The 20,044-nt window shown below is 51.2% G+C and overlaps 1 protein-coding gene across 1 annotated transcript in view; it reads left to right on the plus strand.

Annotated features, from left to right (window-relative positions):
• The window catches only part of PLXNA2 (plexin A2), a 226,595-nt gene that overhangs the window by 88,624 nt on the left and 117,927 nt on the right, over nt 1–20,044 (plus strand). The window contains exon 4 of the mRNA XM_069544266.1: nt 12,820–12,954. Coding sequence (XP_069400367.1) covers nt 12,820–12,954 — 135 coding nt within the window. The remainder of the gene's footprint in view (nt 1–12,819; nt 12,955–20,044) is intronic.

Here is a 20,044-nt window from a genome sequence, read left to right on the forward strand (position 1 = left end):
GGAGTGTTATGTTTTGTTTCACAGTATCCCTAGGACAGCCCCCTGCCTTCCTGACCCCTGTCCTCTGCTCACACCCTCATGGGAAGAATCCCTTCGGCTGCAGAGAAACAGCCACCCCCTGGGTGCCGTGGCATGTGGCTGCCCAGAGTCTAGGGGCTCATAGCCTTCTGGGCAGTGGAACCCTCTCAGGAGTCGGGAGGATGGGAAGCCGAAAAAGATGGGCAGTCGCCGCACCTGGCTGACCCTGGAGCCCACGGGATATTCTGTTCAGAGAAAAGGCGGTACGAGGTTTACAGTGCACAAGGCCGAGCCCGCTCCCCGCCTTCACCAGCCCCCTCCGTGAGCCCCTGGCACCTGCGGCAGGCAATGTGGTACCCAGGCCCCAGCAGGGGCTGCGTGCTGGCACTGTGCCTGGCAGCTGTGGGGTGTCAGCTCGGGAGGGGGCGGTCATTGAGGAGAAGCAGGTGTCCAGCCTGAGAGAAACTGGTGACCGGGAAGGGTCTCTGAGCAGCGAGGCCTGGGTAGGCGGCTAGAGTCCATGGCGGATCGAGCAAACGACACGGTCCTTGCTCATCACCCCACCCCACCCCCAGCCCACCTTGATTAGAATGATCTGGCCCCCGAAGAACAGCAATGAATTGATTAGGGGTCTGTTGTCATGAAGCAGCTCATTATTAAAGTCCCTCTCCTGGGAGGGGAGATGGGGAAAGGTGTGACAATGACAGCTATTCAAACAGAATCTTTTAAGAGAGCTAGGCCCTTCCTCAGCTGCCTGCTCTGCCCTTGGGCTCCGCCAGGAAGTCAGACACAGCAGAGCCCACAGGGCAGCCCTGAGCTGCACCGGCCACCCTGGATTTCAGGTGGTGGAGGCTTTCTGTCCTCACTGCCCTTCCCTTCTCGGACCCTGTTCCTCATACCTCAACTCTGACCCCGTCTTCGTGACCTTAACCCGCCCTCTCCATCTGTCGCTGAGCCAGCAGAGCTCCAGCTTAGTGCTTCTTTTCAGATCAGCACCTTGCATGTTTATAGTTGTTGCTGTTCCGTCTCTCAGTCGTGTCTGACTTTCTGCGCCCCCAGGGACTGCAGCACGCCAGGCTTCCCTGTCCTTCACCATCTCCTGGAGCTTGCTCAAACTCATGTCCATTGAGCTGGTGATGCCATCCAACCATCTCATCCTCTGCCATCCCCTTCCCCTCCTGCCTTCAATCTTTCCCAGCATCAGGGTCTTTTCCAGTGAGTCAGCTCTTCGCATCAGGTGGCCCAAGAATTGGAGCTTCAGCTTCAGTCCTTCCAATGAATATTCAGGACTGATTTCCTATAGGATGGACTGGTTGGATCTCCTTGCAGTCCAAGGGATTCTCAGGAGTCTTCTCCAGCACCTCCTGCTAAGAGCTCTTACCAATCCCATGGGAGCCAAAAAAAAGATCATTTTAACAGGTGCTAATGTGAGCAGTGTGTTTGTGTGCCAGGTTCCAGAAGATTTGGTTGTGGGGGGGTGGGGGAGATACATGGACATGATTGCCTGGCTCTCTGCCCATTCTTTTCTATAGATGGGAAAACCGAGGCCCAAGAGAGTTGAGTTCTGGCTTGCTGCCTGCCAGCTCTGTGACCTTGAGGAAGTTACTCACACCTCTGTGCCTCAGTTTCTCACATGGGATATAAGACCTTTGTGAGGATTACGTGAGATGTGTGCAAAGCCCTTGGCACGATATCTCACAATGTGTTGCTGTTCAGTCGCTCAGTCTAAAGTGACTCAACTAAAGTCACTAAAGTTTAGTGACTCTAAAAGAGTCCTGTCTGACTCCTTTCGACCCCATGGACTATAGCCCACGAGGCTCCTCTGTCCATGGGATTTCCCAGGCAAAAATACTGGTTGCCATTTTCTTCTCCAGGGGATCTTCCCAACCCAGGGATTGAACTTGCATCTCCTGCATTGGCAGGCAGATTCTTTGCCACTGAGCCACCTGGGAAGCCCAGTCTAACAATAAGGGGGATTAAATCAACGTGGGCTGTGACTTGCGTTCCACTCCTGCCTGGTTTCAGCAGCAAGAATCTGTCCCTCCATCAGTGTGTGTTCCTGCGGCCCTACTCAGTGCACAGCAGTCCCCAGTACCCAAGGCGTACGGTGCTACACAGAACACAGTGTCTGCTTCCCAGGGACTGACAGCAGTCTCAGGAAAGATAACTGTACATGTTCGCAAGTACCTGTGCCTAGGTACTTGTGGGGTACCTAACCCCCACGCTAGGTACTGTGGGGGTTCAAAGGAGGGACTGCTGTGGACTTCATGGAGGAGGTGGCGTTTGGGTTGGGCCTTGAAGGATGATTAATATCTAGGAAGTAAAATAAATTCTTAAGCAGAGGTATAAAAACCAAGAACCTGGGGACCTAATGGGGAAAAAAATTGCTGGGAATGCCTGAAGGTGGGAGAAGAAGTGGACGACAGAGGATGAGATGGTTGGATGGCATCACTGACTCGATGAACATGAGTTTGAGTAAATTCCAGGAGTTGGTGATGGACAGGGAGGCCTGGCATGCTGCAGTCCATGGAATCGAAAAGAGTTGGACACAACTGAGCGACTGAACTGAATTGGAAAATGGTGAGAAGGTCATGTGAGTTAGACCTCTGAATGACACCATGGACTGTAGCCCACCAGGCTCCTCTATCCATGGAATTTTCTAGGCAAGAGTACTGGAGTGGGTTGCCATTTCCTTCTCCATTCAATTGGGAAAATTACAGGTAATTTGTGTGTGTGTGTGTGCGCACGCGCATGGATGCATGCAGTGATTTCCTTTATTTCATCTTCCAAAAGTAGTGTGTGTTCATCATTAAAAAAAAAAAATAGGAGACCAAGATAAGCTAGAGAAAGAAAATTACAAACACCTGAAATTTAAGGATTTTGCATACAGAAAAGGCAGGATCAAATAAGTGTTTTAAGAAGATTAATCTGGCAGTGTTTGGTGGAACAGATTAGAGCAGGAATATGCTGGAGGCAGGGAGATTTCTCAGGTTATTGCAGGAACACAGATAAGAGGCAATAAAGACTCAGACCTAGCCCGTTAGCAATGGGAAGAGAAGTACAGCGACATGGATGTTTCTCTCAGTTACTGCACATTTTCTGCACCGTGGTAGACACATGCCACATGCATTTTTAAAAAATGACTTTTCCTTTTAAAGTCTCAGGGAGTCTCCTGCACTCAGGCACAAGCCCAGTGTCAGAAAGCCGTGCTCACAGCCTAGACCTCGCTTCCGATCTTTCCAGCCTGAAATGCCATCCTCCGTGTTAATGAAAGCAAGAGATTACTGTTTCAGATTATAAAATGTGGGGCAATTTTAGGCCATTGAAAAGAATGAGTTAATTAAAGAGTGTAATAACCCTCTTCAGCACCCGCCCTGTTTTGCTCTTTTTCCAGCTGCAGGTGGCCTTCTTTGTCACCCTGGAGGAGACAGCTATATGATCTATTTTGTTCGCGGGACTTATCTCCAGGGACACCCAGCACTTTCTAGATGTAATTTTTAGTCCCAGGGCAGGCATTGTCCTCCTGTTTGACTTAGGGAAAGCCGAGGCCCCAGGGGATGGCTGAGTGAAAGAGGCTGAGTTGCAGGCTTTGCAGTCAGGCAGCCTCTGCCTGGAGGTCTGCTAGGCTCCCTCCTAGCAGCCTGATCCTGCGCTCGATACTTTGTTTCTAATGCTGGGAAGGCCCGCCGCAGAGTGTTTCACTGTTTGTGTCTCCAGCTTTTTTGCACACTGGTTGTCACGCTTAATAGATGTTCCTTATATATGTTGAACTAATTGATAAGGGCTATAAGCCATTCAAAAGCCCTATGTATATCCAGCCCCAGGACATGTTAATTTCCTTTGCCCCACCCCCACTCCTCTCCACCAGCGCCCCCTGGAAATTTTCCAAGGTAGTAGTTAACCCTGGGGGGCATATGTCCATATGCCTCGTCTTCTCTGCATGCTGTTTCAGAGCTTGGAGAAGCCTGCATTGCCCCCACATGGACCTAAAGGTTGGTTCTAAATCATTCCCACTTCAAAAAGCCTAAGCGGTTAGATTGTATCCCCACACGGCCAGGGCCTCCCCAGGCCAGTCACTTGGGTGTGATGGCTCGAATGGGGATCCTGAGGCTCCAACATTGCTAGAGCTTTGGGTAAACAGAGATTCTGAATTTAGCAGGAGACGCTCATTATTCTTTATGAATTCCTCTTGCTACCCCTCCATGCTCCCCGCCCGCCAGCTCTGTGCGCTCCCAGTGAATTATTGCTTTGCCGCTGCGTGATTTGATTTCATCTGAGGCTGCTTAATGCTTCTTCCGTCCCTCGTTCCTTGCTGTGTTTATCTTATTGTTTCCCAGAACAATCAAGTGCTTCCTCTGCCCCTGGCAGCTTCAGCGTGTTCCCGGAGCCTCCTGACCTGCCCAAGCCTTGGGCTGGAGCATCCTTGAAAGTCAGGGCTGGTCTCAGGTCAGAGCTCCGGAACTGCCTCGCGTCACTCACCTCCCTTGGTTTCTCTTGTCGCTTCCCCAGCCCCTGCCAGCCCTCCCCGATAGAACGAGACCCAGAATGCTGGATTCTGGTGCTTCTGGGCCTCGGTGTCCGTCTCCCGTGAGAAGTACAGGGCCAGGCCCTGAGACAGGAGCTGGTGCCCTTGTGAAGTGCAGTCGCTCCTTACCCCCAGGAAGGCATGAAGACAGACAGCTCCTCACCACTCTGTGGGCCGTTGGATGGTGATGCCTTGGCCAGCCACCCCTGGCTGATAAGGAGCAGAGAAGTCATGACTTAGAAGAGAACCCCAGCTAACGTGCCCAACCCAGGTCAGAGTCTCTGCTCGGTACGTAGTCACCACATCCCCTGTCCTCAGAAGCCAGAGTTCTCAGCCTGTCCAAAGATGCAGAAGTCCAGAGGCAAGTGGTTCCTCTTGGGACCCTCTCCCTGCTCTCCAGGAGAAAACCCTCCCTGAGCTGGCCTTCTGAAATCCAGGAGCCTCTAGCCCCGAGGCCTGTGCGCTAGCCCGTCCACCCCCTGGTTACTGTCTAGGGCAGATTCCTAACATCCACAGAAACAGAAATAACTGAACCTGGAAATGTCAGTCTCCAGTGTCAAAGCCCCAGGATTGACCGACAACTCACTGGGGACCAGTGCAGGAAGCATCCACGTGTATGTGTATGGAGGATGCATGTGTGTGTGTGTGTGTGTGTGTGTGTGTGTGTGTGGAGGATACATGCGTGTGTGTGTGTGCGCGCGCACAAGGGTGAGGGTCACTGGAGTTCTCAAAGTTTAGTGCACCTCAGTGACTTCCTTCCATCTCGTGGACAGGAAGGATCCTTAGTTTCCCTCTTCCTCGTCTCTCCTGGCTCCATGCAACCCACAGGCCACGTTTTCCAGGCTCCTATGTCCTCTGCCGTTATCCAAGCGTTTAGGGACAGGCTCCCAGCTGTCCTCCAGGGAGCCTCAGCCCACTGGACTGTGTGTGACTGCCGTTTGCACAGATCGGGGGCTGAGAGAGGGGCGCTGAGCCCCTTCCAGCACCCCGGAGGTCGCTGCTGCGGTGTGTCCGTGGCCGTCTGTGGATTCACGTGTAGTGAGTGCCGGAGAGAGGGAGGAAGAATCTCAGAGACCGAATCTACCAGAGACTTCAATCTATCAATAATTCGGGTCATGAAACTCTACAAAAATAAACTTCAGCACGAATCCTCGCGCTCAAAGCACTGAAGGCACGGCTACAGACACACACGCTCATTAACTCACTGCCAGGTTCAGTCCGAGCAGCAGCAGGCTTCTCTGCCTTCTTCAACAGACCCAGTGCGCGCGCGCACACACACACACACACACACACACACACACACACACACACTCGTGCATGTAGACACACACTCTGCACTATGCAAGCCCAGAGTCCTGAGGCAGAAATAAATAAGAATACAGGCCTCCTCCAAGGGGAATTTTACGACACATGGTGGTAAGACCTGCGGAAATTGTTGAGCCCTCAGTGACTACATATCAAAAGCCTCACCCTCTCCAAATTTACTCAGGTCTGACAAACCGAGTTTCCAAGAAATCTGGGCTTGGATGTAATAATCGCACTTCTGTATTTACGTCACACTTTATAAAGTTTCCAGAGACTTTGCATTTCCTTCCCCTCCTGCTTCTCAGTTTCGGTATCAGCTCCTCCATGAAGCCCTCCCCTCCTTGCCAGCCTCCCTGGATTTCCCCCCGCAAACCTCTATCACATGGGGCAGCCCAGGTGTGTGAGGTCTGATGGGATTGTCCACTTGCCTGTTCCTGGGCCTTCCTAAGGGAATCCTTTCTCAAAGCGTCCCCAGCTCTCAACACAAGCCTAGCTTCCAGGAGGCCATGTCCTGAATGAATATTGGACAGTCCTGAAATTCATGGCTAATAAGTCAGTTCATTCTCACAACATCCTGCTTGAGCTCTGAGGACAGAAGTTACCACCCTTATTTGGCAGCCGCGGAACCTATTACACAAACAAGTGAAGCGACTTGCCTGAAGTCACACAGCCAATTAATGAGAAAGCTGGGATTAGATCCCAGCCCTGCAGACACAAGCCAGCGCCTCCCTCTGCGGGGTGCTGCCTCTCAAACCAATCTGCTTCCTACTGAGATGCCCAAGAAGATCCCTGGTTCTATGGCTCCTCAACAGCTATTACAAAAAATACTATGACTACTAATACCCCTACTACTACTAATAAAGTGATATGAGAGTGTCAGATCCCAAGCAAAAGCCCCATAATTTAGAACTAACTAGAGAAGAAGTTGATGCATAAGAAAAAGCGTTTGGAGGGGCCTGCAGGTAAGCTAGTTAATTGGATATGCTGATTTGAATTGGATATTCAAGTAAAGAGGCTGTCATTAATTTCTGTGCAGACCTAGCTGTGATTTAAAGGCAAGTGACTGCTAATAGGATTACTATTTCATTCTCCTTTCGAAGAGGCCCCTCCCACCTGGAAGACCAGACAGTAAATCTCCCCTGGATTTCAGCTCACCTCCTCCTGCCCCAGAGCCAGCCCTCATCAGCTGACTTTTAGCCTCCCAGCACGGTCCTCCCAAATGAGGCTCTGAGCTTACTGCCACCTCCAGGAGACAGGTGATTGCCCCACTGTGGCCTTGGGGGCTGAAAGAGGAAGAGCAGCTAAAGACAGGGCTTGGACGCTCATCTACCCATCTCCTCCGTTCTCAGCTGCAGTGAACGGCTGTGTGCACCCATTAATATTTCTTAGGAGAGTCACAGAGTGACTCTGAGAAATTGGACTCTGTGTGGGTAACCCAGTTCTGCCTCTCTTTAGCTGTGTGGTCTTGAGAAAGTGATGTCCTTCTCTGCGCCTCCAATTTCCTGTCTGTACGATGGGAACAGTAATAATATGCCCTTCAGGGGTGGCTCGTAAGGATTAAATGAGTTCATTTTTGTTAAGCACTTTCGACAGCAGTCAGCACATTGTAAAGCTATAGAAGTGGTTGTGTGTGTTTAATCGTTAAGTCGTGTCCAACTCTTTGCGACCCCATGGACAGTAGCCCGCCAGGCTCCTCTGTCCATGGGATTTTCCAGGCAAGAGTACTGCGGGGGGTTGCCATTTCCTGACCCAGGGATCGAACCGGCATCTCCTGCATTGCAGGTGGATTCTTTACCGCTGAGCCACCAAATAAGCTCCAATAGAAATGGGAGCTATTATTAAATCCTTTAGGCCAACAGGGCCCTTTGAAAAATCCACCAGGTCCATCCTACCTTGAGGCAGGTCCACATTTAACCATGAACCAAAGAAGTCATCCTGAGTTCAAAGCCCTCCTGAGAAGGGCTCCCACTGAGCAGCAGGGGCTCCTCTCAGCAGGAATTCTGACTAGACCGAGCCTCAGCCTCCTTGTGCAATGGTTTAGGCACGTGATTTTTCTTTTGCCGGTCTCTGTAGAGACTGTCGCCCTCCATTGTAGGACACTGTCCATCTTGTCCCACCTTCTGAGCAGTGTCCAAGCAAAATGACAAGTGCTAAATCTGCGCATCTGCTGAGGTCCCGCCCTCCCAGGAGAGGAGGAGCCCAACCAGAAAGACAGGTTGAAGTGACCGGCTTTCCCTGTCTGGCCTGTGTCACCTCCCTGCCCTGCACCGACTCCACGCTCCTCCTCTGCCTGGTTGGATTACCTGGCGGGGGCCTGTGCAGCTCAGTCTAGCGCCCTTCTCTTGGATTGGATCCCTGGCCTATTTCAGCGTCCTGTGTCCTTTGGATCCCGGCCCTGGGGCACAAGCTTCAAAGCCCAAGAGAACTCAGTTTGCGGCACACTGCAGGACAGACGCAAGTAGTTGCATCTTAAAATCCACTTTTGTCTGGGTTTCCGCCGCAGCCTTCACCGTCCCCATCCTGTGTCTGAGAGGATGGAGGGCAACATCCAAACTGAAAACTTCCAAGGCAGAGAAAGACGGGGACCCCTGGGTTTGAATTACAGCAGGGCCACCCTAGTCCCTTCTCCGTCCAGGGCTGTTGGCTTCATCAGCCGTGATTTCCTCTGGACCACCCTGGATGGAGCTGGTGGGAGCCCCAGGGCCAGCCCGGACCGCCTGCGTCCACAAGTGGAAGGGCTTGGGTGAGACGGGCTCCAAAGCCCCATAGCTCCAGCAGTTTTCCTAAGTCTGTGATTCTCCTGTGACAAGCACGGAGCAGATGGCCTATTCAGAGAGGGAAACTGAGGCTCGGGGAGGTGAGGTAACTGGCCTGAAAGTGAACAGGAGGCAGAAGTCAAGCCCAGACAAAAGCAAGAGCACGGTCAGAGCAGAAACCCCGGAACCTGGTGTCGCGCTTTGGCGTCCTGCGCGCAGGGAGAGAGAGGAATCAGGGAAGGGAACGGCCTCTGCTGCCCAGCTGGCCAGTCCTGCCCGCACCTCATCCCTGGGACCCCGGCCCCCTGTCCGCCTTCTCCATCTCCTCTGTCTTCTCATCGCGATCTCGGAGGGCTGCACAGCTCGAGGCGGACAGAACGGACTCCTCGGGCAGGACTGCTCCCCTCTCCAGGGATTTAGAGGGAATGACATAGGCTAGCTCAGTTCAGGTTCAGTATCAAGAACATTTCCTGTTCTGGTTTAGTTTCAGCTCTGATGTTTTCAGAGTTCTGTAGGGTTGATTCCGGCCTCAACTGGTTTATTGAAAGGTTCGGATTGTAGACAGGAAAAAAAAAAGTTTAGGCTTCTTATTCAGAAAAAAATGTTACGGACTGGGATTAGTCCTAACTGGGACATTCCAGAGTATGTGATGATAAGTTATCTTTGGTAAGATTCCACTCCAACATGGCCATGGGTACCATCTAGTCCTGGGGCCCGGAGAGGGAGGGCCAGACGTGGTGTTCCTCCTTTTGAGTGTGTGTGCCCAGCCTTTTGGGAAGGAGGCTTGTTTATCTGGCAGAGGGTTAACCAGCCTGCCCAGGTGGGGGTATCCTGAGCTGGCCAGCCCTGAAGTAAGGTGATGGTTCTGCAGCTCTTGGGGCTGAGCCAGTGCCTGGAGGAGAATTAAAACATCCTTGGAGAGGAGCAGCTGTCATAGGGAGGGTGGTAAGCGGCACTGGGACATTTCCTTTTCAGAGGAGAAAGCAGAGCTTAAACTCTCCCATTTTATGGATATGGAATAGTGAGGTTAATCCAATCAGAAGTCACGACTATCACATCTCCCCGTACACCCTGCAGTAGCCTGAGAACCTTTGTTTAAGTCTTTTTAAAATATATTAATGTATTTATTTGACTCCATTTGGTCTTAGTTGTGGCATGCAGGGTCTTCATTGTATCACAGGGATCTTTCGTTGCGACTCAAGGACTCTCTCCAGTTGGGGCTTGTGGTCTCGGGAGCATAGGCTTCGTTGCTCCGTGGTAGTTCCCTGACCAGGAATTGAACCCGTGGCCCCTGTGTTGCAAGGCAGATTCTAACCACTAACCACTGGGCCACCAGGGAAGTCCCACTGGAGAACTTTTGTGATTAAAAGCTACTATGTTTCTAGAAGAATCTCTTGGAAATTTTGAATTTCTCCATCTAAGAGAGAATGCTGCTCTGAAAGCTAAGGGGAGCTATTTTAATTGTGGGGCGTTTTCCCAGACTGAGACCCTTGTTCTTCCCTCTGCTTGAGTCCATCATGAGATTCGCTCCAGGGTGGAGGGCAGTAGCCTCGGCCTCCTCCACCTCAGTTGCATCATTGGCGACCCCGAGTCTTCCTCCACCCAACAAGAATGAACTAAATAGCCCCCTCACCGCTTCCTGGAAGGAGGGGCTTTAATGACAGTTGCCAAGGCAACAGCTTGGAACAGTAGGAAGCCACTAGTTAGGAAGAAAAAGGTCGAAAGAGGAGTTTAGGGGAAAAGAGTCCACCCTACAGGGGAGTTTCTGGGGTAAGAGTGGCTGAGAGTGAGTTTCTTTGCTTCCACTGAGGTCACCTCCTCATCTTCAAAGCCAGAGCTCTCACCAAAGTCACCCATGAAGCAGGCAAGGAGAACACGGCACCTTGACTCTCGCCCGGCTCCACTGTCCCCACCCCTGGGATCCAGGCACAGGGCCTCATGCAGGAATCTGCTGGTTCTGCCACTAGGAACTCCAGAACCACTGTACCCCACCCCACAGTGGGATCATGGTCTCCTTCTTACCCACGCCAGTCCAGCCCAAGTTAACAATCTCAGACCATACCCCGGCTGAGGCCCCTTAAGTACACAAACTCTTAGGAGGCTAGGAACATGTGAATAGGAGCACTAACCCAACTTTCCCAAGTCTGCGGTAAATAAATGCTCCTGACCTTCCCTACTTGGCCAGTAAAAACTGCAAATGCACCTCCACGCTTGCATGCTTGCTGTGGCATCGGGCTCCAGGCTTAGCCCTTGCGATGAGTAAGTCCTTGCTCTCAGTGGAGTGGGAGAAATGGGCAGAGAGAAGGAGATGGTTAGAAGTCCAAGAGAGAAATCAAAGTGAATAGGAGGGAGGGACTTCATCTTAAAATCATCCAGAGAAAACTGTCTTTTGACCTCAACTTTGATTTAGCACTAAAGAGCCCACGATGCTTTATCAGCTGGATCATAGTTCATGTCCTTTCAATAAGCATTTCTCAGGCAGTCCCTTTTATCCATCACCAGCTCTGTTCCCTGTTTCGTTCTAGTCCTCAGAGAAACAGAAAGCATTCCTGCCCTCAAAATGTCGGTGGACTTACGCACATGTGAGGCAATCAGAGAACAATTTATGTAGGTAGTCAATACGCATTAGCTAGTACGTATACAATGAACAAGTCAATTGATTATAATCTCAGGACAAAATGTCTGGTGGGGGGAAAAAGAAGCCCTCAGGGTGAGGAGCAATTAGTGTGGTACAGATATTGGAGAAGGCTTTATGGGGGAAGTGGGCTTGAACTAGGGGGTTTAGATGGACAGAGAACAAAGAAACAGCCCGGGGTAGCAGTATTGGTCAGCAGTCAGCTTCTGTGTTGGAAACAGGAAGCCTGGCAGGAGGAGTGTGTTCAAACCATGGGCTCCCCATCATTTTGTCTCTGTCTGAACTGATGGTCCTCAGGGGCCTTTCTCCGCTGGCTTTCCAAATTCTACGTAGAACTTGAGTGTTACTCGCTGAGTCATGTGACCCCATGGACTGTAGCCCTCCAAGGCTCCTCGGACCTTGGGATTTTCCAGGCAAGAATACTGGAGTGGGTTGCCATTTTCTTCCCCAGGGGATCTTCCCAACCCAGGGATCGAGCCCCAGTCTTCGGCATTGCAGGCAGAGTCATTACCGCCTGAGCTACCAGGAGGCTTCATATATTGCTTAGACTACAGGAATGTTTCTCCAACCCCCAGCCCAGTAGTATCCACATCGGCTGTGAATTTATTAGAAACGAAATTTCTCAGGCCTCATTCCCACTGAATCAGAAACTCTGGGGTAGTCCCAGGGCTGAATTTCTCCACTCCCTCCAGGTGGTTCTCCAGGCATGCTGGTTTGATAACCGTAGGTGACATTGGTGCTTTTAAACCCCGGCTGCTCATTAGCGTCCCCCGGGGAGCTTTGAAACCCAAAGAAGATGCCAGGTCCCCCAGCACAGAGTTCCTGATGAATGGATCCAGCCACGTGTTTTAAAAACTCCCTGGATTATTCTCATGTACATCGGGCCTGAGAAGCGCCAGACTCGATGACCTCTAGGTTCTTCCTGATTCCTTATCCTGGGATGGACTCTGAGACTGACTCCCAATTTCTGTCCTCGGGGATTCCTGGCTCCCCAAAGTCACCTGGGGGATTTGCACACATCATTCAGGGGATATTGTTGTGGTGGGGTGGCGGGAGCAGAAAGCTCTTTCTGAGATCCTAAAATCTTGACTCTCTCAATGACCAGTTTTTGGATGGTTTCTGTGCTGGTCCCACCATCTTCCCCTACCTGCTCAAGGCAGAACCATCGTGTGTAGATGTTGATTCTCCTGCCCCAAATCGCAAGCAAGTGTGCACAAGCACACACTCACACACCCCCGTCACACAGTGTGGAGAACATGTGCGTACGCACACAAGAATAACCATATAAGGATATCCAGATCACACCCAAAGACATATCTGCACACACAAATACACCCACCATTAGAAAGTTCAGACCAGCACACGCAGACTGCTTGGAAAAGGATTCTTCTTGGGGGAAACTGGGCTGTTTGAACTAGGAAGCACCTCTGTCTTCCCTGTCACCCAGCCTGCTTCAGGGTAGCCCTTGGGGACCAGACGTGAGAATTATCTTCTATAAACTACCTGCTCTAGGCTCAGGCAGGGAATTCATAAGGGACTGCCGAGGACAGATGCTGAGGATGCCCTTGTTTCTTTCGCAGATTCGAGCCGATGGTCCCCCCCACGGTGGGGTCCAATATGAGATGGTCTCCGTGCTCAAAGATGGGAGCCCCATCCTCCGGGACATGGCCTTCTCCATCGACCAGCGCTACCTGTACATCATGTCCGAGAGGCAGGTACGTGCTGGCACCCACCCCTGCTCTCCCGAGCCTGGGAGGCGCAGATAACCCATGACCTTTGTGCAGAAACTTTTCCGCGGAACAAGAGAGACCCCTGCGCCTGCTGCTCAGAGGCCCGGGGAAGCTTATGCAGGGAGTCAGGGAGAAGCCACTGGGGCCAGTCGCTTCCCGGAGCTTCTCTGCAGGCCATAGACCCTGTCTGAGCACATGATGAACAGCCCCGCAAGAACGGGCCTGACTGCACGGAGCAGCTTGGTGTGATTAGAAGGTAGATTTACTGCCCCGGGCCCACAGAGTCTGCTGCTCAAGGGAGCCAAAGAGGTGTAAATAATCCAGGCCTCCAGGCTGGACTCAGTCCTGGGAGAGATAGACCCAAGATAGGGCCTCAAAAGGAGATTAAAAAAATCTTGGCCTGAGTCTTAGAGGGATGCAGGGTAGAAGTTGGCCAGCTCTGAGGAGCTGCAGCTCTGCCTGCAGAGATGGGCAGCCCTGAGAAATGGACCTCCCTCCTTTGCTAGGTAACCCCCAAGTGGGTTCCCCACCCGCCTGGGTGAAACGCTACTCCCTCGGGGTTTTATTCGATCTGAATACGTAGGGGCAAAGAGAAAGCAAATGCAAGGAGAGCCTTAGTGAAGGGCGAGAGAAGCGGGGGACAGGGATTCACCGAAGCAATGGAGACGCAGCAAGCCAAGCTTAGACCTTAGCAAAAGCTGGCTCCTCTTCCACTCGTTGCCGGTGGGTCAGCAGTTGGTCAGCGGTGGCAGCAGTCTTGGCATTGACCTGCACATGGTAAGACCAAGGCCATAAGAAGCAGAAGGGACCGGGACTCTGTCTTGGTGCGGAGGACACTGACTTGGGCTAGATAAGGATGGTGTGCTGGACGGCCAGCGAGCTCTCGCAAGCTGCCTCCCTGCTCGGGTGTCATTCTCAAAACACTCTGCAAAGATCCCAGGCGTCAGTCATCAGCTTCACCTGGCCCGGCGTTCTCTCTCTCTCCTCCGTGTTTGTGAACTCTGAATCGGGGACAAGGGAAGAGGGAGGGAGGCGGAGGTAAACAGGTACCCGATGGCATAAGGGCAGTAGGGCTGCAACTCTAACTTGAAAAGTCCTTCTCAGAAGAGATGACACAAATCATAGGCTAATCATCGGCAAATTATACCACCTCCTCTTGAAGCCACCTTTTTTTTTTTTTTACCTTCCTTTATGTAACCCCCATGATCAAGGCATAAACAGGTCCAGATGGGAACTTATAACCCTAAAAAAAAAATGGCTGGTCATGTATTTATTGGGAACAACGTTCTGGAAAAACATCAGAATAAATGGAACTTGGTCAGTATCCTTAAGTTGCTTGGAATCTAACAAGGGAATCTTTAGCATCAGATTGGAGGCTGTAAATGCTCTGCCTTTCCTTCCTGTTTTTGTTTATAAGACAAACAGTTATTTCTTTAAAATGGTTGATGAGCATCATACAAATTCAAATAATACATACAGAAAAGGAAATAACAAGTTCCCAAACCAAACACCCCCAAATGTAACACCGTGTCATCATTTGATGAACACCATTCTGGATGCTTCTGCAGAATCATCTACATGTTTAGAAGGATGGGTGAGATGGTCCCCTAGGCAGGTGCATAAAAGGATGGTCAGAGGGATCGAAGAGACCTGTGGTCCCCTACCTTTTTTCACACCAGGAACCAATTTCATGGAAGACTATCTTTCCATAGATGGCGGTGGGGGTGGGGGGTGGGGGGGTTGGTTTCGGGATGATTCAAGCACATTGCATTTATCATGCACTTTATTTCTATTGTGATTATACCAGCTCTACCTCATATCATCAGGCATTACACCTCAGAGGTTGGGAACCCCTGAAATAGAGCCAGGTAGACATAATATTAATATTTTCAGAAGATGTTAAGTATGGCTGAGGAGCAAGCTGATCAGTTCAGTTCAGTCACTCAGTCATGTCCGACTCTTTGCAACCCCATGAATCGCAGCATGCCAGGCCTCCCTGTCCATCACCAACTCCTGGAGTTCAGTCAGACTCACGTCCATTGAGTCAGTGATGCCGTCCAGCCATCTCATGCTCTGTCGTCCCCTTCTCCTCCTGCCTCCAATCCCTCCCAGCATCAGAGTCTTTTCCAATGAGTCAACTCTTCTCATGAGGTGGCCAAAATACTGGAGTTTCAGCTTTAGCATCATTCCTTCCAAAGAAATCCCAGAGGCTGATCTCCTTCAGAATGGACTGGTTGGATCTCCTTGCAGTCCAAGGGACTCTCAAGAGTCCTCCAACACCACAGTTCAAAAGCATCAATTCTTTGGTGCTCAGCCTTCTTCACAGTCCCTCTCACATCCATGCATGACCACAGGAAAAAACATAGCCTTGACTAGATGGATCTTAGTCGGCAAAGTAATATCTCTGCTTTTGAATATGCTATCTAGGTTGGTCATAACTTTTCTTCCAAGGAGTAAGCGTCTTTTAATTTCATGGCTGCAATCACCATCTGCAGTGATTTTGGAGCCCCCCAAAATAAAGTCTGACACTGTTTCCACTGTTTCCCCATCTATTTCCCATGAAGTGATGGGACCAGATGCCATGATCTTCGTTTTCTGAATGTTGAGCTTTAGGCCAACTTTTTCACTCTCCTCTTTCACTTTCATCAAGAGGCTTTTTAGCTCCTCTTCACTTTCTGCCATAACGGTGGTGTCATCCACATATCTGAGGTTATTGATATTTCTCCTGGCAATCTTGATTCCAGCTTGTGTTTCTTCCAGTCCAGTGTTTCTCATGATGTACTCTGCATATAAGTTAAATAAGTGGGGTGACAATATACACCCTTGATGCACTCCTTTTCCTATTTGGAACCAGTCTGTTGTTCCATGTCCAGTTCTAACTGTTGCTTCCTGACTTGCATATAGGTTTCTCAAGAGGCAGGTCAGGTGGTCTGGTATTCCCATCCATTTCAGAATTTTCCACAGTTTACTGTGATCCACACAGTCAAAGGCTTTAGCATAGTCAATAAAGCAGAAATAGATGTTTTTCTGGAACTCTTTTGCTTTTTCCATGATCCAGCGGATGTCTCTGGATAAAAATTCTTTCTTGGGTTCTCGGAGCCCCATGAAGTGGAAAAGCAGAAAGAGCCAACAGAAGTGACCAGTGAGACTTCGGTGGGACTGAAACGATGCTGAGACACGTCTCTGGGCTAAATGCTCGCTTGCTTCAGTCCCGTCCAACTCTTTGCAGCCCTATGGACTGTGTAGCCTGCCAGGCTCCTCTGTCCACGGGATTCATATCTTTCGCTCAAATGAGATGCTTTTTGAAATTGAATTCAAAACGTGACCAAAGGAAAGGGCTGGAGGCCGATAAGTGGCCTACAGGGAATATGATGACCTCTCCAAACCATATCTGATGTTGCCTCTGAGAGCATCAGCTCTGACTAAAGCAGCGTCTGCAGCTCATTTCTGAATAACCCTCCTTCAGTCTCATCTTCTGGGTCTGCTGCCCAGGTCCTGTCGGTTTGCACCGAAGCAGAGCTGCTCAGTAGTAACTGTCACACCGAGCCGATGTAGCAAGAGTCTGGGTTTCATGCCCTGTGGCTGTCTTGAATCAGGTGAGCTGTGAGTTGGGAAGGTCCCTGTGCCAGGCGGAGCCCGGATCAGTGGGCAGCGTCAGGGTGGGGGGGTGGGCGGGGAATTGGTGGTAGAGCTCGGAGTCCCGTCGCTTGGAGAGCCACAGGCCACGTGCCAGTCGCTACCCCGGGGATCACACCAGGGGCCGGGCTCGGGGAGGGAGGCCAAGAGCCACTCAGGAGGGCCATCTGAGGTGAGCGGCGACGAGTGCAGAGTTCTCACAGACAGCCTGGACCTCTCTAAGGGAGCAGTTGAATATGCAGGGCGAGAACAGTCAATGATAATGAAATCGGATGGCGTGCGTTCTGGTTCAGAGTTTGCTCTGATACTGGATGTATGACCCCCTTAACAGCCTCTGTTTCCTCCCTTCTGAAATGGAGGAAGTGAGGTGAAATTGCTTAGTCGTGTCTGACTCTTTGTGACCCCATGGACTGTAGCCCCCCACCCCCACCCCCGCCAGGCTCCTCCGTCCATGGGAATTTTCCAGGCAAGAATGCTGGAGTGGGTTGCCATTTCCTTCTCCAGGGGGTCTGTACCGGATCGAACTCCGGTCTCCTGCATTGCAGGCAAACGCTATACGTCTGAGCCACCAGTGAATCCTGGTGGAAATGGAGGATTTGTGTCTAATAATAGGATCCTGTCTGAGGTCTGACACTCTCAACAGGGTGGCCTCAGACAAGTCCCGCCACCTCGTCTCACGGGGGTCGATGTGATATGGGCTGAGACGGCAAGCGGGGAGTCCCTGCCGCATCACCTCACACACCACAAAGCTCATTCCTGACGGCCCCTCCCAGCTCTCAGCCCGTAGGATCCCATTACGCAGGAGGGCGGCGACCGTGGGTGCTGATTAGGAGGAAGCTAAGTGGCGGTTGGCACTGCCAGCAGGCCTCAGGCCAGGCCAGGAGACCTGAGTTCTCATCCTGGCCCCCCTTTAACCAGCCGGGTGACCTAGACCCTGGACTTTTCAGGGACTCAGTGTCCCCAGCTTGAAAGATGAAGAGAATAAATATGACTGTAGAGTCTCTTTCAGCTATTAAAGAGTTTGTCTAAGGCCTGGGGATTAGGACTCTTTTCCATCTCCAGAAGACAGCCTCAGAAGCACAGGAAACAATCTTGAGGTTAGACCAAAAGAACCTTCTGAAGGAGGCTTTTTATGAGGCTGTGTGTGCTCCTATGAACTTCTTCCCCCAAGGATGAACCTGCGGTGGGGATAGAACAGTGGCTATGGGCTTCCCTGGTGCCCCAGTTGCTAAAGAGTCGGCCTGTAATGCAGGAGACCCAGATTTGATCCCAGGGTTGGGAAGATCCCCTGAAGAAGGAAATGGCAACCCACTCCAGTATTCTTGTCTGGGAAATCTCATGGCCGGAGGAGCCTGGAGGGCTACAGTCCATGGGGTTGCAAAAGTCAGACAAGACTGGAGTGACTAAATCACCACCATGGGTAAGCAGATTCCTGTTTTGAGGCCATGATCTAAGGCTTTGGAGTTCCCTGAAAGACCTAAGACCTTATAAGACATGATGGGAATGGGGGTGTCCATCACCCCACTTTACAGTAAACCTCTGGGCAGCCTCCTCTCATCTCTGCCTTCCCCGGGTCCCTAGCTTTTGTCTCCGTTTCCCTCCCCTTCCCCCAAATCGCGGTGCCTATTGTATCCTTGACGCTGACTCCCCACAGAGTCAGAACAATCCAATATAGGCTCCTGTGTTCAGGCAAGCTTCCTCTCTCTCTCCCTCTCTTAGTTAATTAAATGTAATTAAGAAATAGGACTAGTAAGAAGTGTTGGGCCATTAGTGCCACTGCTTAACGACCTTTGACAAGTTGGTGTTAATGTTCTGCTAATAGATCCAAGGCCCGCCGGTCCCAGGGGAGTGTTTGGGACCCAATTCCCCCAATCCTACTAATTGCCCAGGTGCTCCACTGATAGGCTGCCCGGCCCTTCCTTAGAAAGTCCGCCCCGGCTTCCTCGACAGCGAATCGACCGGCAGATGTTGTGGGAGGGGATACGAGCTGCTACCACATCCTCGATGTCTAATGGAAGTCAGACTGCGGGTCCAGGGAAAATCAGGCAGTGAGCCAAGTGAAAACCTAAGTCACGAGATGAAAAGAAACTTGATAGCCTGAGTTTCCACCCAACTCGTCAGGCTGGCCACTCTCCGAAAGGGAAGCTCCCCCTGTACGCGGGGTGGATGGGAAAGAAGTATGGGGATAGAAGCAATTATTCTATTTTATACTTTAATTAGTTTGAATTAGCAGAGGGAATAGAGGCATAAAATGATCCAGCGAAGGGTGAAATGGAAAAAGGGAGTCACAGTGGAGAATGGCTCCGCGAAGGCTGGAAAAGGCCTTGGGAACAGCAGAGAGGCTGGAGATGGGTGTGTGTGTGTGTTTAGGGTGGGTGAGGGCATGGGATGCTGCTGTCTATTTCAAGACCTGGAGAGGCAAGATAGCATAGTGATTAATGGCAGGAGCATGGCCGTCAGACCATCTTGCACGTCATCTGTTACCACTAACTAGACGTATGGCTTTAAGAAAGTTGTTTCACTTTTTGACACCTCACTTTCTCCATCTGTATAATGGGCCTAATAGTGGTGACTGCTGCGAGGATTGAGAGACAGTATACAGACTACCTAGTATTGTGTCTAACACACAGTCAGTGCTTTCAATAAGTGGCAATGATCATCACCATTATCACAAGACCCTGGGAAAGACTGAAGGCAGGAGGAGAAGGGGATGACAGAGGACGAGATGGTTGGATGGCATCACCGACTCAGTGGACATGAGTTTGAGCAAGCTCCAGGAGCTGGTGATGGACAGGGAGGCCTGGCGTGCTGCAGTCCGTGGGGTCACAAAGAGTCAGACACGACTGAGCGACTGAACAACAACATTGTCATTAGCGGGATTATTAGAATTTCTGAGACCCCAGGGAGGGCCAGAAGCATCTCCACTGTAAATTATGGCTAAGACAGATCCCAGTCTCAGGCAAACACCTCCAACCTGACATTCTTGCTGCTCAATCCCAAGGGACGCCTCAGAAACCTCTGTCCTGGTTGAACAACAGTGTCCAGCTGAGTCGCTCACAATCTGCTATTTATTTTTAAAATACAGGAATGTGCCCAGAGACTAAACAGTCCCACTCCCCTTGATACAGACGGAGGCAGCTCTGGGCTCGTGTGTGAGGCCCAGGAGGCCAGTATTCCAGGCATCTGTGGAGAGAAGGGAGGGGGACCCTGAGCCCCGGTCACCTCCCAAGACTCAGGCTCCTGTCTGGCCACGCGTGTGGACAGTGGGCTGGAAAGGGGCTGCCCTGGGGGTGTACCATGTCTGACCTCAGGCTCCTGTCTGGCCACGCATGTGGACAGTGGGCTGGAAAGGGGCTGCCCTGGGGGCGTACCATGTCTGACCTCTGCAACAAAGTGAACTGTATCTCCAGCTCCCTGCCATAGATGGAGCCGCCATGCT

Source organism: Ovis canadensis, chromosome 12, assembly GCF_042477335.2.
Source record: "Ovis canadensis isolate MfBH-ARS-UI-01 breed Bighorn chromosome 12, ARS-UI_OviCan_v2, whole genome shotgun sequence".
NCBI classification, from domain to species: domain Eukaryota; kingdom Metazoa; phylum Chordata; class Mammalia; order Artiodactyla; family Bovidae; genus Ovis; species Ovis canadensis.